The sequence below is a fragment of the Protopterus annectens genome, chromosome 1.part1 (genome assembly GCF_019279795.1).
Source record: "Protopterus annectens isolate FY-2018-M chromosome 1.part1, PAN1.0, whole genome shotgun sequence".
Taxonomy (NCBI): domain Eukaryota; kingdom Metazoa; phylum Chordata; order Ceratodontiformes; family Protopteridae; genus Protopterus; species Protopterus annectens.
The window spans coordinates 520,736,203-520,752,750 of NC_056726.1; the positions used below are offsets into that span (position 1 = coordinate 520,736,203).

A 16,548-nucleotide genomic window follows, 5' to 3' on the forward strand; every position below is an offset into this window, starting at 1 on the left:
TTTCCAACTGAAGGATAGAGAGTCCACCTTCCATGCAAGTGGGTGGTATGTCCTTGTGCAGAAAGCTGGTGATTGAGTGGGGATGCGAATAGGTCTATTTGTGGCATTCCCCATTTCTTTGTGATGGCCTTGAAGATGTCCGGGTGTAGCATCCATTCGTGAGCATCCGAGGTGGTTCTGCTTAACATGTCTGCTAGGGTGTTTTCTTTTCCCGGCACAAATATTGCCTGTAACTGGATGTTGTAGCTCAGAGCCATATTCCAAAGGTCCAGAGTCATTCTGCATAGTGGGTATGAATGAGTGCCTCCCTGTTTGTTGATGTACCACATGACTGTGGTGTTGTCTGTCCTTATCATTAAATGGCCTTCTTTGAGGAATGGTCTGAATTTCTGGATTGCTAGTTTTACTGCCAGCATTTCTTTTGGTTTATGTGCAGGTGCAGCTGGTCTTGAGTCCACAATCCTTGTATGCATTTGTCCAACATGTGCCCCAGCCTAGGTCTGAGGCGCCTGTTGTGATGGTTTGGCTTGCTTGAAAGTTGTGGAAGGGTAAGCCTGGGTTTGACTGGCATGCTTGAGCCCACCATAGGAACTCCTGTTTCAGGCATGGGATTAGTGGGATTTCGGTTTCTAAGCTGTGCCTGTGTTGAGACCATAAATTCTTTAGGTACCACTGTAGCTTTCTCATATGCAGTCTGGCATGTGGGACCAAGATTATGCATGATGCCATGAAGCCCAAGGCCTGCAGTACTTTTCTTGCTGTTAGTTTGTTCTGCTTTGTTAATGCCAAGAAGTAAAGAGGGAGTTGTTTTTGTTTTTCTGCCGTTAGGAATGCCATTTGTTTTACTGTGTCCAATTCCGCACCCAAGAATGTTCTTGTTTGGGATGGTATCAGTCTTGACTTTTGTAAATTGACTGTGTATTCCAGGGCTTGTAGTAAGCAAATGACTCTTTGTAAATCTGTTGTCAGCTTGCTTTTGTTGTCCGCTTGCACCAGGCAGTCGTCCAGGTATGGATAAATTTGGATTCCCTGTAGCCTGCAGTGAGCGATTACTGATGCCAGGCATTTTGTGAATACTCTGGGCGCAGTAGATAAGCCAAAGGGCAATGCTGAGAATTAATAATGCTCTGATCCTGCAAGAAATCTGAGGTATCTTCTGCAATTTGGTCGTATGGGGACGTGCAGGTATGCCTCCTTGAGATCTAGAGTTACCAGCCAACACTCCTTGCCCAGCATGGGAAGAAGTTGCTGTAGGGTCAGCATTTTGAATTTTGGGACAATGATGTATGTGTTTAAGACGGCCAGGTCGAGAATAGGTCTCCAACTTTTCTCTTTCCTTGGTACTAGGAAGAGTCTGGAGTAGAATCCTTTGCCCTGTTCTGTTATAGGCACTCTTTCCACAGCTCTCAACTTTGTTAATTCCGCTATCTGCTTTAGAGCTTCTGTTTTTTGATTTGGAGGTAGGTTTGGCATTCCTCTTTTTACTGGTAAGATGTGGAAGTGGAACCTGTAGCCTTGGTCTATGGTTTGCAAAATCCACTTGTCTTTTGTGATATAGTGCCAATTTTTTGAAAATATGGCTAACTTTCCGCCTAAAGGTGCTGCTATTTGCTCCCTGGTAGGCGGTGTCAGAGCCAAGTCACTGTGATTGTCCTGTTGTAGTGGCAGTGGTTGTGTCTGTGCCTCGGTTATTGCCTTGCCACTGTCGTCCTCTGTACGCACCTCCTCTGGATTGATTTCTGCCTCTAGAGCGTCTATTCCTGCCTCTTTGAGATTTTGAGGAGTCTGGAAAGGACCAATTTTTGGCAGGCCAGTTCCTGCTAAACCTTGGGGGCTGAACCTGTAAGAAATCCTTAACTGTTTGTACAGATTTTGCCTTCTCTTCCATTTTCTTCATTACTTGCTGAGCAGGTGTACCAAATAGACTGGTCTTATCCATAGGAGCATCTAACAAGCTTTGCTTTAACATGATCCGGCAAGACCTGTTCTTTCAACCATGCATGCCTTCTTATCACTGTGCCAGTCATGGCTGATCTAAATGAAGCCTCCAGTGCATCATAGCCACATTTTAAAGAATGGTTACTAACCTGTTGGATGTTATTTACCATTACTAAAACATATTTCTTATCTAAGGAGTCATCAGAGGACAACTTCTTAGTTAACTGATCAAGCATAAACTCTTGGTATTGGATCATATGAAACTGACAGTTTAAAGCTCTAGCTGAGAGAGTAGCAGAGGTGTAAACTTTTTCCCCCCATCTCTCTAAGACCTGGATTCCCTTTCAGAAGGAATAGGGTTTTTTGCTGAGGTCGAGGCTACTGCCTTAGGCCCCTGGGATATAGTCTCAGGATCTGCAAGTGGGGCCTTGTATAGGTGGTGATGAGTGTCTGGCACCCTGTAAAATCTATCTGGTTTGGCAGGGGCTGGAGGTAAAGTATCAGGAGCGGTGCAAACATCATTAAATGCATCATCCACAACAGGCAGTACTGGAGGTATAGCTAAGGGCCTATGTTGTGGTAAGTGCAGAAATGTCCTAAGCCTTTTCTTGAATCTGAGAAATCTTGTCCCTGCCATTGGAATTGTTCTCTCATGGCATGTAAGGTTTCCCCAAAGGAAAATTCCTCTGGTGGAGAGGCAGATGGAATGGATTCTTCAGCATCTGAATCTTCATAAGTAGAAAAGGAGCCTCTGGCTGGTCTGTAATGTCTGAGTCATCCGCAGAATCATCAGAGGACACTGGCTCGGGGCTCTGCCCTAGATCTCTTTCTGGGGCTGAGAGGCCCTGTCTGGGTGAGATTGGGATCCTCTAATTAAGGATATTAAATCCTCTGCCAGAGTAAGCATTTGTGAACTAGAAGTGGGCCTGTGTGAAGGGGGCTTAACAGGCACTGATTTAACAGTTTTGGCTGCTTTAGCCCTGGCAAAGGCCTTAATAGACATGGCTGCAGGAGGCCTAGCAGCACCACGTGCTGGGGTAGAGACATCCAAAGGGATGGTGTCTGATAAATCACTAGGAACCACAGTAGTAGGCAAAACCTCTGAGGCCGATTCAACTAAGGTAGCAGGAGCCTCAGTAGTAGTCATGGATTCGGCTGAAGATTGACCGGCTTTCTCGGTTTCGGCTGAAACCGAGACACTCGCGGCTTGCTTAACCGTGGTTTCGGCCGAAACCGCGGACCGCGAGTGTCGGTCTTTTTCTTTGCGTTTTTTAACAATTTGGGTAGTCGGAGGATCCGACGGCATAATATACGCAAAATCTGAGCCGAAAAACTGTTCAGCAAACTCCGACCGACGCCTAAGCGTTCGTCGGTTGAAGGAAGCACAGGCCGAACAGGCTGCTACGTCGTGGTCTGGGCCTAAGCAAGGCAGGCAGTAAGAGTGGAAATCTTTATGAGGTATTTGTTTCCCACAAGTTAAACAGTTATTGACTTTTCTGACATCGGCTGAGGCAAGAAAGAGTCCCCAATGGGGTACTTAGCTTTTTAGAAGTCTTCGAAGTAGTATTCGGTAGTAGTAATCTCTGGATCTGACCGACCGGCACTTGCGAACAGCTTCTGCTTCGGGCGCCACGCGGCAAGAAAGACTGAGGAAAATGGCGTCGGCTGATGCCTTTATACCCGAAGACCAGCAGAGATGACGTCGGGTGAAGTGTGACATCAGCCGAAGCCGGACCCAGACTTTGGAATCCGGCCGACCGAAGGGCTGCCTGACGACAGGACAACCCATTTGTTATGACTGCAGATGCATCCTTGAAGGACATCAGAATTATCTAGCCAGAACAGACGTAATAAAAAAGAGATCAACGGAATGATGTTTTGTCTTTGCAGAAGTCATATAAAAAAAGATTACAAAAGACTAAATTCATACTCTTGAAGAGACGAGGCAGGGAGTGATATATAAGAGATTTAAGTACTTCAAGGGACTCCACAGAGTCCAAGTGTGTACATGCTTCTAAAATAGACGTATGAGAATAAAAGGTCAGAACCTGAACATATAACTGAGATAGAAAAAGTATGTTTCACAAGAAAGTGTGGCATATTATTAGAACAGACTTCCTTAACAGACAGCAACATTAAAATCAGTGAAAGAAATAATGCAATTGTTAGATCAATGGAAGGGAAAAAATAAACTGTTGGTTAGGGGGAGCTGCAAGTTATTCAGAAAGGAAGGTTGAGTTTCTTTTCCAAGATGACTGACTGCTGATAAAATCTTTACTACAGAACAAGTGACTGCATTTGGGAATGTCTGTATGTAGAATCTGCAATACTAGATTTCTTTATAAAACGCCAGCAATACTCAGTAGCAGAAAGCTTTCCACACCTGTCAAACATGTCTTTCAGTAATCAGAACTCAAATGCATTTGTGACTGTGACTTGGTCCTTATTTAACAAATTAACATTAAAATCTCCAAAAAAGGTTTCCATACAAGACAGAGTGCTAAATAAAGAAGTTATGTTCTTGCCATAACGTTCCATCTGAGTAGTAGACTTCATTCTTCTGCACATATGGGTATACGGATCCGATTCAGATCCGAGCTGGCAAAACATTTCAAGCATCAGCTCCGAGCTCCAAGCTCCTCCCTTACCTACATTACATCACTTCCTCCTATCTAGCCCCAGATCGAGTTTGCTGACACTAAGTGGCAACATAACCACAATCCTAAACAGGAAAAACCTGAAGAGTGAGGGGGATGGAGGGAGGGAAGGTGCAGAAGAATGAAGTCTACTACTCAGATGGAACGTTATGGTAAGAACATAACTTCTTTATCTGAAGTAATTGACTTCATTCATTCTGCACATATGGGACAGAGTCCCCCAGCTACTAGTATTCCTGGGAGGCCCTTATGGAAGGATATTTCTGAGCACCGCAGACCCAAAGGATGCTCTCCCTCTAGAAATAAGATCCAATTTATAATGAGAGATGAATGTGTGCGAACTGGCCCAAGTCACTGCCTCACAGATATCGTCTAACGGAACTCTTGACCAGAAATCTGCAGAAGTGGCCATTGCTCTAGTGGAATGAGCCTTCAATACACCAGGAGGAGATAAACCTTTGTCCTTATAACCTTATAAACCTGTGCAATACAGAGAGTGATCCACCTTGCTAAGGACACTTTCGAAACTGCTTTGCCCAAAAATGGTTTTGAAAAAGAGACAAACAATTGATCCAACTTCCGGAAGGGTTTAGTCCTATGGAGGTAAAAACGAAGCTGTCTATGGACATCCAATAAATGACGCTTACTTTCACCTTTATTTTGGAAATTTGGGAAGAAGACTGGCAAATTTATAGACTGATTAATATTGGCTGCTGAGGACACCTTGGGAAGAAAGGAAGGGTTCGTATGCAGCGAAACCCTATCGTTGTGAAAAACCAAATACGGGGGCAAGGAGGATAAGGCCTGCAACTCTGAAACTCTCTTGGCTAATGTGATGGCGACCAAGAAGGCTGTCTTCCACGACAGAAACTTCATCGGAACGGAACCGGCTGGCTCGAAGGGGGGAGAGGTCAAAACCTGAAGGACTAAAGTAAGATCCCAGGGGGGCACCGTTTCTTTAACTGGTGGTCGCAAAAAAAGGTGCCCTTCAGGAAAGCTTTACACAATTTGGCAGAAGCCAGAGAAACCTTATTTTTACCCACATGAAAATTAGAGACGGCAGCCAGCTGAACCTTGATGGTAGAAGCACTCGCGTCTGATCGGAAAAGATCGGCCAGAAAATACAGTATGACCGAAACGGGGACAGTAAACGGGTTCAGATTGCGCTGAGAGGCCCAAATGCAAAAACGTCTGCACTTCTTATTGTAGAGTTTCCTAGTGGAGGCTTTAAGCGAAGCTACCAGAAGATTCTTAACAGGGGACGAAAGTCCGGGAGTCCTGATGATCATGGTAACTGGAGCAGCCACACCGTCAGCTTGAGACTGTCCAAGTTGGGCAGAGGGCAAGCCTGATGGATGAGAAATCAGATCTGGGCATGGATCTAGAGTCCATGGAGGAGCCAACAGGTGAGACCATAGGAAGGGAAACCACACTTGACGGGGCCAGAAGGGAGCTATGAGAATGACTTTGCACTGCAGCCGGCAAGCTCTCTGAAGGAACTTGGGAATAAGAGGTAACGGGGGATAAGCATACAATAGCCCGGGAGGCCAAGCATGGACTAGAGCGTCCCTGGGGACATACCTCAGAGGAGGGATCAGAGCGAAGAAGTTGCTGCACTTCGCTTTGGAAGAAGATGCGAAGAGATCACAGCAAGGTTGACCCCGAACACAAAAGATCTTCTCCGCCACGAGACCACTCGTAAGGCAGAAGGATTGCCCTGCTGAGACTGTCCGGTAGAATGTTGGAGCGTCCCAGGATGTGCGTTGCTATGAGAAACCGGCTGGTGGATATGGCCCACTCCCAAACCCTCATGGCCTCGCGACAAAGGGGGTAGGATCGGGTCCCTCCCTGTTTGTTTATATACCAGACAACAGACATGTTGTCTGATTGAATGGCTACCATCCCCGAAGGTAGGACAGGGTGGAAAGGCTCTCAACGCTAAAAGCACTGCCCTCATCTCCAGGACACTGATGTGTAGCTTGGTCTCTGGAGGGGACCACGTGCCCTGGACCATCCTTCCCAGGAAGTGCCCCCCCCCAAGCTGGGAAGCGTCTGTGGTCACCGTGGCTTGAGCCGGAGGGACTAGAAAGCTGATCCCCATGAAAATGTCCGCTGATTGAAGCCACCACTGGAGTAACGTTCTGCATGTTCGATTGATTCGGATGTGGAAATTCATCGGAAGGTCTAGCTAGGACCAATGAACTGCTAGATTCCAGTGAAGGACTCTCTTGTGAAGACGTACAAGAGGGAGGATAGAGATTGCAGCTGCCATCGAACCTAGGGCCCTGAGAACATCGGCTGCTGTGACTACAGAGTGATCCAAGATAGCCGATACATGGTGTCTGAGATTTTTTATCCTTTCCAGGGTGAGAAAAATCTTTGACTGAATCGAATCCAACCATGCCCCAATGAAGTCTCTGATTTGAACCGTAGTCAGGTGGGACTTGTTGATATTGATCTTGATGCCTAACTTGTGAGCCAGACCGAGGAAGCAGTGTAGGGCCTGACACAAGAGACGTTTGGTGGATGCAGCGAAGAGCCAGTCGTCTAGGTAGGGGAATACCTGAATGCCCTGAAGTCTCAGGTGAGCCGCTACGACTGCCATAACCTTGGTGAACACCCTAGGGGCTGTGGTGAGACCAAAGGGTAGGGCTCTGACTTGAAAGTGACTGGCCCCTAGCCAGAAGCGTAGAAACCTCCTGGAGCTCCTGTGGACCTTGATGTGATAGTAAGAGTCCTGGAGGTCTAACGAGCACATCCAGTCGCATTCTCACAATAATGGTAGAATGGACTGTAGAGTGACCATCTGGAATTTTTGTTTCTCTACCGACAGGTTGAGGATAGACAGGTCCAGAATGGGCCTGAGGTCCCCCGTCTTCTTTGGCACTAAAAAGAACCTGGAGTAGATGCCTGATCTGGATTGATCTGGGGGGACCGGCTCGATGGCTCGTTTTTGTAGCAGCTTCAAAACCTCTAAGGCTGCAGCCTCCCTTGTGAGTGGGTGGAACATCTGGAAGGCGTGCTGGAGTTATGGGACATGAAATGAAGGGGATAGAATATCCTCCAGATATGATGTTTAACACCCAGCGATCTGCAGTAATGGACTCCCAATGCTGCTGGATGTAAGTAAAATCCTCCCCCGACTGCCTCCAGAGTAGAGCAGCTGGGCAACCCCTACAGGGTTGCTGTGCGGGTCTGTCGGACAAAGGCTCCCTAGACCCGAAGTTTCTGGGACCCCTCTGCCTCTGGGATGGTGTCGGTCTTGTCCCCCTCTGCCGCTGGGGTACGAATATTCCTGAGTGTCATGAAAGGACTGTGATTTCCAAAACCACATCTTATTTTGCCCCTTTTGGTTCCTGGAATAGGAACTCTGGGGGATAGAGAAGCGGAGTCCGACAGCTGACAAAGTCTTTCCGTCCTTCTCACTCTGGGTATGTGTGTCACGTGTGGGCTTCCCAAACAGGGATGATCCATCGAAAGGGGCCTTGATGAAAGATGCCTTAAAGGGGTCTGCAAATTGACACAGCCTGATCCAGGCGTGACGCCTCAAGGCAATGCCTGTACCAGCAGCTCTAGCGGCTCCCTCCGTAGCATGAGAGAGGAGACGCAGGTATTTGTCACTGATTTCAGTGTAGTCATCTTCGCAGTGAAAGACTGCTTGTCCTGTTGCGACAGAGACTCTGGGGGCGACTCAGTTCCAATATAAGGTCTTGCTGCAGTCGGATAACATGTGCCAAGTAATTCAGCGCACGAATAGAAAATGTCACTGACGAGTACATGCACTTCCCGAAATGATCCATCGACCTGGACTTTGTCTGGTGGATGAACCAAGGAACTCTCCTGTGCCAGTTCCTTCTTTGTGGCAGCTGCAACCACCAAAGCGTCTACCAGGGCTCCTTTGGAACATGCCTGCCTGTCTGACTGCGGGGAAAGAATTTTGTCTGGCCTTTTGGGTACAGGCTCTACGGTGTCAGGATCCTTCCATGCCCTAGTGGTGATGAGGTCCACCAAAGGATCCGCTGGAGGGGAGACCCAAAAAATAGATGGACCCATGCCAAATGCCTCCAGTAATACGGACTCATCAGCTAAGGGTTTGGGGGCTGACCAACCTCCTCTTTGGCAGAGGATCTCCATAATGTCTCCAAACGAGACGTCCTCGGTAGGTGATCTGGGGAAACCCTCTCCTTAATTCAAGTCCGTATCAGTGGTAATGGACTCAGGGGAGTCCAAGTGCCTCCTCTTACACTTGCGCTTACGAGGTTCCTCTCCAGTGGGACTCTCTGGAGAGGATTCGTAAGCCTCCGGGGGTTCCCTGAGGGGAACAACCTGGGGTTGCTTTGGCACAGGCTGTCCGTGAGACAGGGTAATGGGAGCAGAACCCAAAATAAGAGGGGTCTGGGTAGGATCCGAGTAGGTAAGCTGTGGTCTCAACCCCTGGGAGAGAACCCTTTCCACTGCCCCGAACGCCGATGGAGCACACCTCCGTAGAACTTAAGGAAGAAGCTCTCCCCGGCACCGAAGCAGAGATCGGAGCCAACGGAGGCGTAGTCCGGGCACCGAGGATGGGATCCGAAAGAGCGAGATCTCGACCCTTGGGTCCGACTCCCCGACCACGGCTCAGAGAGTCTCCTGGATCCGAGACCGGATCCGAGGAACTCAAGGTGACGGCCAGCGTCAAGGAAACGAGAACCATCGGCACCGACCCAACAGCTCCGAAAGGTATCGGACCCGAGAACCTCGAAGCGTCGGGTCGGGGAAGGAGCAATAGGGTGGAGCATAGTTGAAGAAGGAGAACTCTCCAATGGGAGAGGGCCCTGGTAAGACCACCATCTGAATCCGGTTCTGGATGAACCTCATCAGCCTGTCCATATCCAGGTCGGAGACACTCCGAGTCTACCTGGAGGAAGCAACCGACTTGGGTCTGGGCCGGATCCGAGGGGAGTGCCTCAGCTCCGATGGCTCTGTCGGCTCCGGCAAGAAATGGGGAGAGTGGAGCTGAGGAGAACGAAACCTGGGTGCCTTTGAAGAGGGGCTGGAGAAAGACTCCCTTGTCCGGTGATCTTTTTCTGGGCCTGTCCCTACCTCTCTGGGACAACTCCGATGAAGCAGGCCTGGCGGGAGGTTGAGTCCCTGCCTGCACAGTGTCACTGGCTGGTGAGGAAACCGAGGCAGACTCTAGGGCAGAAGCTGGTAGCAGACTCTTAGCCACAAGCTTAGCCCGGAAATCCTTCAAAGCCCTAGGATTAAAGCCTGAACAAATGTCGCAAGATGCAGACAGATGGGCGACCCCTAAACATAGAACACACAGTGTGGCCATCGGCTGGTAAGAGCTTGTGACCACACACTGTGCACTTCTTAAAGAGAACCTTAGGCTGTTCAGCCATAGTAGAAACAGTAAAAGCCCTAACGGCCCACTCACACACACTTAAACAGGGATTGGGCCTAGGCAGGAAACCAGTATCACAAACAAAAACACTTATAACTTTTTTTTTTTTTTTTAACTGACAAGACGATCGAATGCAAAGGGAGGAAAAAAAAGGGAAAGGTATTCACACTCAACTATCACAAAAAGACCAAAGAAAACCATACCACCTTGCTTAGAGCTCAGAGACCACGATGCTGACTCTTAGAGCGGCAAACGAGATCTGGGGCTAGATAGGAGGAAGTGATGTAATATAGGTAAGGGAGGAGCTTGGAGCTGATGCTTGAAAAGTTTTGCCAAATCGGATCCGTATACCCATATGTGCAGAATGAATGAAGTCAACTACTTCAGATCCATGCTTACATAAAATAATGTTTTCTAACTTTTATTTCTAATTTCTACTCCTTCCCTGCCCACCCAAATAAAGGTTTACTTTGGTAAACAACTGAGTACATTTTATGCTGGTTAACAAACTAAGTAGGCAATTATGTTTATTTTACAAACATATTTATTTCACTCAAATGCTTTCCACTTAGCAGGTATCATTAGGATTTTACATCAGGTTTTCTCCTACAGCAAAAACTATGACTTCTGTATTAGTTTAAGAGTGAACCATATTAAGCTTGCTACATCTTGTTATGAAGTGTATTCCCTTGAATTATCATGGTACCTGTCAGTTTGGGCTGAGTCTTCTTTTTCTTGCTCGTAACCCTCAAGAATTCGTGTGTGAGAAGCTCTCCAGCAGTAGCACGCTTGTCAGGGTCAGGCTCAAAACAACGCAGAATGAAGGCTTTGGCCTCTACTGACATAGATTCTGGGATTTCAGGGTGAATTTTAAACATCCCCACCTGTAGAAATCAAAACAAACTGCTTTGTTAACAGTGGTGTAAATTTATACAGCGATAAAAGGCCTATAGTAAGACTATCATTCATTACTAAATACAAATTACAGTTTGCCAATGAAACACCAACATTTGGTCAACTACTATGCTTTTATCAACAATAAAAAAGTGTAGTTTCTGAAGATGACTGATCAGAACTCAATTATATAAACCTTCTTTGTACCTGCTTTCCAGCTGGATACATCTTAGGGATTGTATGTGTGTGTGTGTGTGTGTGTGTGTGTATATATATATATATATATATATATATATATATATATATATATATGCATGCATATATATATATATATATATATATATAGAGAGAGAGAGAGGGAGGGAGACTTTTTTTAAGCAGTGAAACAATCTACTGAATACAACTGCAGCCATAAAGAGAAATTTTTCCTCTGTCACTCCAAACCCCTTCATAGTTCAGTGCTGTTTCATGCAGAAAGGAATTGTATTATAGGGATCTATAATGCAGGATGAAAGTGGGAGTATAACTTTAGAAAGACAGCATATTGTAGTGACTGACATTACTTTCATTAGTGCCCTAATCTATCCCTGAGCTCCATGTAAGGCTCTTGTAGATGCAATCTGTATGACCTTACAAAGGCTGGTCCTCATGAAGACAAGTTTCTCATCTTGAACACATGCACTCATACTGTTCTCTTCACTTCTTTTGGCAAACCACATTGCCCTGGAGTGGAAACCCTACCTTACTCCCCCCTATAATCTCACCCACCCTGACCTTCTGTAGATTTACAAATCCTGCATTCCCATCTACTCATTCTACTTCTACCAATCATATAGTGAGTAGAGGGATCACACCCAGCAGCTACAAACCAATCGCCTCCTAGGTAATCCATAATCTCACCAACTCAGGTGACTGGCTGCAGCAGCAGAAATACTGTCAATCCTTCTCCCCCTCTTGTATAATTGTTTGCATATCCTTCAACTCTTTCTTGTTTTATAACCTCATCAAAAAATTCTATCATAATTTTACTCCTTCCCACTACCAACAAGAAATCATTTAAAATTCACTAGTAACTCTAGCCACCTATTTAGTAGCCCATCCACCTTCTAGTCTACTCCTCTTGGCTCATTCTACTTTCATTTTTATTACCATAGTCTTTACTATTATTTTTTAAACATGCCCTTGAAAAAGCTAATCAGTGACATTCTCTGTACTCTTATATTAACACTAGCCTCGCATCCTACCTCATACCCAACCCCCCTCTATTACCTATGCACCATAGGGACACACCAAATCATTTCACCCAAACTTAAATTCCCTATTTTCACTCTCATCCCCCCCTACTCTTTCAATCACAAAAATTGCTATCAACTCAACAAATGCTTTACCCAAAGACTGGATATAAGATAAAGACCTAAAACTAAATAGCTTTTCCCTATATCTGCCTCCACTTGCTGTCTGTTACTATCTGGCAATGTGCTATCAAACCCAGGCCCTTCTACTCAAAACACATCTATCATTACATGCAACAGAAGTCCCCCACATGGTCACACTAATTCAAGTTTACTTCTTCACCATATTAACATTCAAAGTATATGCAACAAAATCTATGAACTATATGCTTCGCTAGCCATTCACTCCCCAGACGTCTTGGTTAGAACTGACATGTGGCTCAAACCTGATAAAAAATGAAGACATCTTGCCCTCAAACAACAATATGACTACACATAACCCGTAAAAGCAGGCAGCAAGGCAGTAATCTATCCAAATTCCATCAAACTCTTCCCTTAAAGTCCCCCCTTTAGAAATGTGGAATTACTCAACAATCTCTTTCAAAGCATAATAACCAGAAAAGCATGTGCAAGGCTGCAGTTCACCCTTTCCCTCAAGATAATCATATCTTGACTGTAGAAGATATCCTATTACTGGTTATTCATAAACATTACAGAAAAATCCATTATTTTAAGGGACCTCAATAAAAAGAAGTTAAGTCTTACCATAACGTTCCATCCGAGTTGTTGATGATCTTCCAGTCATCACTGATGGGTCCGGTTCTGAGTCCTCGGAACAGAGTCAGCCTTATACCAAGCTTGCATGCACCAAAAAACTCTCGAACTAAGCTGCAACCCACAATGCCCTTCACTCCGTTACCTCAGATCGAGTTTGCATGCAACATATAGAAGAAACAGAAAATCAGAAGCCATCTCTGCACAGAAACCCTGAAACACCACAAAGACCCAGGAGCCTTTGGCGGGGGATGGTGGGAGGGTATGATGACTGGAAGATCAACAACTCATATGGAACATTATGGCAAGACATAACCTCTTTATCTGAAGTTGTTAATCTTCTTCCTGTTCATTACTGATGGGACAGAATCCCAAGCTACTTGGAGAACCAGGGTGGCCCTTATGGAAGAACATTCCTGAGAACCATTGAGCCAAAGGCTGCTCTTCCCCTAGATATCAGATCCAATATGTAATGCTTGATGAAGGTATGGGGTTTAGCCCAAATGGATGCTGCACAGATGTCATTCATGGAGGCCCTGGATTGGAAGGCAACCGATACTGCAACAGCCCTAGTTGAGTGAGCTTTGATTTGACCAGGCTTAGATTCCTTCATAAGCGAACATGAGAAGCTAATGCAATCCCTGAGCCATTTTGACAAGGTAACTTTAGATACTGCACGTCCCATTCTAGGACCAGAAAAAGAAATGAAAAGTTGGTCTGACTTGCGAAAGGACTTGGTTCTGTCCAGGTAGAAACGTAATTGTCTATGAACATCCAATTAATGTAGGCAGTATTCTCCCTTGTTTGAATAATTTGGAAAGAATACAGGGAGCTCAATGGACTGGTTAACAGAAAAGTCAGAAACCACCTTGTGGAGAAAGGATGGGTTAAGTAAGAAGTGATACTCTGTCCTTATGGAAGATCAGATAAGGGCTCATGATACATAAGGCTTGCAACTCAGATATTCGTCTGGCTGAAGTAATCGCCACCAGAAACAAAGTTTTAGATCACATATTGCAGCAGGCTCAAAGGGGGACAGAGAGAGAGACTGGAGAACCCGGGAGAGATTCCATGTCTCCACCGGCTGTCTAATGGGAGGTCTGCTGTGGAAAATCCCCTTGAGGAAGGTTTTGCAAAGTCGGGTGGAAATAAGCATGACTCCATCTGAACCATTATGGAAGTTGGAAATAGCTGCTAAATGGACTCGAATGGTGGAAGCTGATGCACCATTGTCGAACTCAGCAAGATAATGTAGAATAGTAGCTACAGGAGCTGAGAACAGATCTAGCTTCCAATGATGTGACAAGATAGAGAATATTTTCCATTTGCCCCTATAAAGTTTTCTGGTGGATGGCTTATGGGAGGTCAGGATAATATCACGGATAGATGAGGAGAGGGTTTCCTGCCTGGCAACTAATGGAAGTGGAGGAACCAAGCCATCAGCTTGAGAGTGGATAGATTTGGTGGAGTCATTCCTTGTGGGTGAGATATGAGGTCCTGACGAGTGTCTAGGATCCAAGGAGGTTGCAACAGATAAGGTCGAAGGAAGGGAAAACAAACTTGACGAGGCAAGAATGGGGCAATGAGGATCACCTTGCTTCTCAACCGAATGGCTTTCCTTCGAAAAAGGAGGATCAGAGGAATCAGAGGATATGCATAAAGGAGACCCGTGGGCTAATCGTGAATCAAAGCTTCTCTCTGTGACTCACCGTGAGGGGGAAAGAGGGCAAAGTAGCTGCTACATTTTGTGTTTGAGGGGGAGGCGAAAAGATAGCAGCATGGCTGGTCCCAACAGCTGAAGATTTCTGCCATCACACTCGGATTGAGAGACCACTTGTGAGGATGGAAGATGCATCTGTTTAGCCTGTCCGCAATCACGTTGGAGCTCCCCGGGATATGCACTGTGATCAGAAAGCGGTTGGAAGCTATTGCCCAATGCCAGATTCTCTTGGCTTCGCAACATAGGGGGTAGGATTTGGTCCCTCCCTGTTTATGTACCAGACAACAGACATGTTGTACGACTGGATAACAATCGTTCCTTACGGAAGGATTGGGTGGAATACTTGCAATGCCAATAGCATCACTCAACTCCAGGACATTGATATGCAAGTTGACCTCTATACTGAACCACGTGCCTTGGATGGACTTTCCCTGGAAGTGCCTCGCCCCCATCAGGAAAGCATCCATGGTCACCGTGGCACTGTGTTGGGGGGCCTGGAAGGGGCGACATCAAACATTTTAGTCTGTACTCATCCACCAGAGGAGATCTTGTTTGCAGGTGTTGGTGATGAGAATCTGTGAGCTCAGAGGGTGAAGACTGGATATCCACTGGGACAGAAGGAGCCATTGTAGCAGTCTCATGTGTAACCTGGCTAGGGGAACAATTGGGATGGCTGCCGCCACAGACCCCAGAGCCTGAAGAACTTCCCTTGCAGACACCTTTCTTCGACAGAGTATCACTTGAACTTGTGCCCTTAATCTCTGAAGTCTGTGAGGGGGAAGAGACACCAGACTTGATTGAGTGTTGAATATTGCCCCTATAAATTCCAATTGTTGTGAAGGCTGAAGGTTGGATTTTTCCCTGTGGATGGTGATGCCCAGCAACTTCACTTAGTACTAGAGTGTAGCAGACGGCCCTGACCAGAAGGCGCTTGGTGGGGGCGGAGAGGAGCCAATTGTCTAAATACGGAAACAGCTGGAATCCCTGAAGTCTCAGATGAGCTGTGAACACTCTGGGGGCCATCGAGAGACCAAATGGCAGGGCTCTGAATTGGTAGCGATTGGATCCCAGCCGGAAGAAAAGGAGACTCCTGGAGTGCTTGTCCATTTTGATGTGGTAATACGCATCCTGGAGGTCTAACGAGCACATCCACACACCCTCCTGCAGAAAGGGAAGGATGGATTGAATCATGACTATGTGGAACTTGGTCTGAACAACTGATTTGTTTAGCGGGCTGAGATCCAAAATGGGCCTCCAGTCCCCGGTCTTTTTTGGCACTAAAAAGAATCTGGAGTAAAACCCTGATCCACACTGGTCTGGGGGGGACCTGTTGGATGACTCATTTTTGACGCAGCTTTCATATTTCGGAAGCTGCCTCCTCCTTTTGACTGGGTGGAACATTGCGAACAGATTTTGAAGGTCTTGGATAAGAGATGGTCTTGGATAAGAGATTAGGGGAATGTGATAGCCTCTGGAAATTATTCTCTGCACCCAGTGATCGTTTGTAATAGAGAGCCAGGCAGCTTGGTGCAGAGAGAAACACGCCCGACTGCTTCCAGAGGAAAGCAATCGGGCAGCATTTCAACAGCGCTAATACAGTCTGTACTCATCCACCAGAGGAGATATTGTTTGCAGGTGTTGGTGATGAGAATCTGTGAGCTCAGAGGGTGAAGACTGGATATCCACTGGGACAGAAGGAGCCATTGTAGCAGTCTCATGTGTAACCTGGCTAGGGGAACAATTGGGATGGCTGCCGCCATAGACCCCAGAGCCTGAAGAACTTCCCTTGCAGACACCTTTCTTCGACAGAGTATCACTTGAACTTGTGCCCTTAATCTCTGAAGCCTGTGAGGGGGAAGAGACACCAGACTTGATTGAGTGTTGAATATTGCCCCTATAAATTCCAATTGTTGTGAAGGCTGAAGGTTGGATTTTTCCCTGTGGATG

At 46.3% G+C, this 16,548-nt stretch overlaps 1 protein-coding gene across 1 annotated transcript in view; it reads right to left on the bottom strand.

The window, feature by feature from the left end:
• MAP3K5 (mitogen-activated protein kinase kinase kinase 5) overlaps window positions 1-16,548 on the bottom strand; it is a 2,923,819-nt gene that overhangs the window by 361,314 nt on the left and 2,545,957 nt on the right. The window contains exon 20 of the mRNA XM_044087116.1: window positions 10,688-10,865. Within this exon, the coding sequence (XP_043943051.1) occupies window positions 10,688-10,865 (178 nt within the window). The remainder of the gene's footprint in view (window positions 1-10,687; window positions 10,866-16,548) is intronic.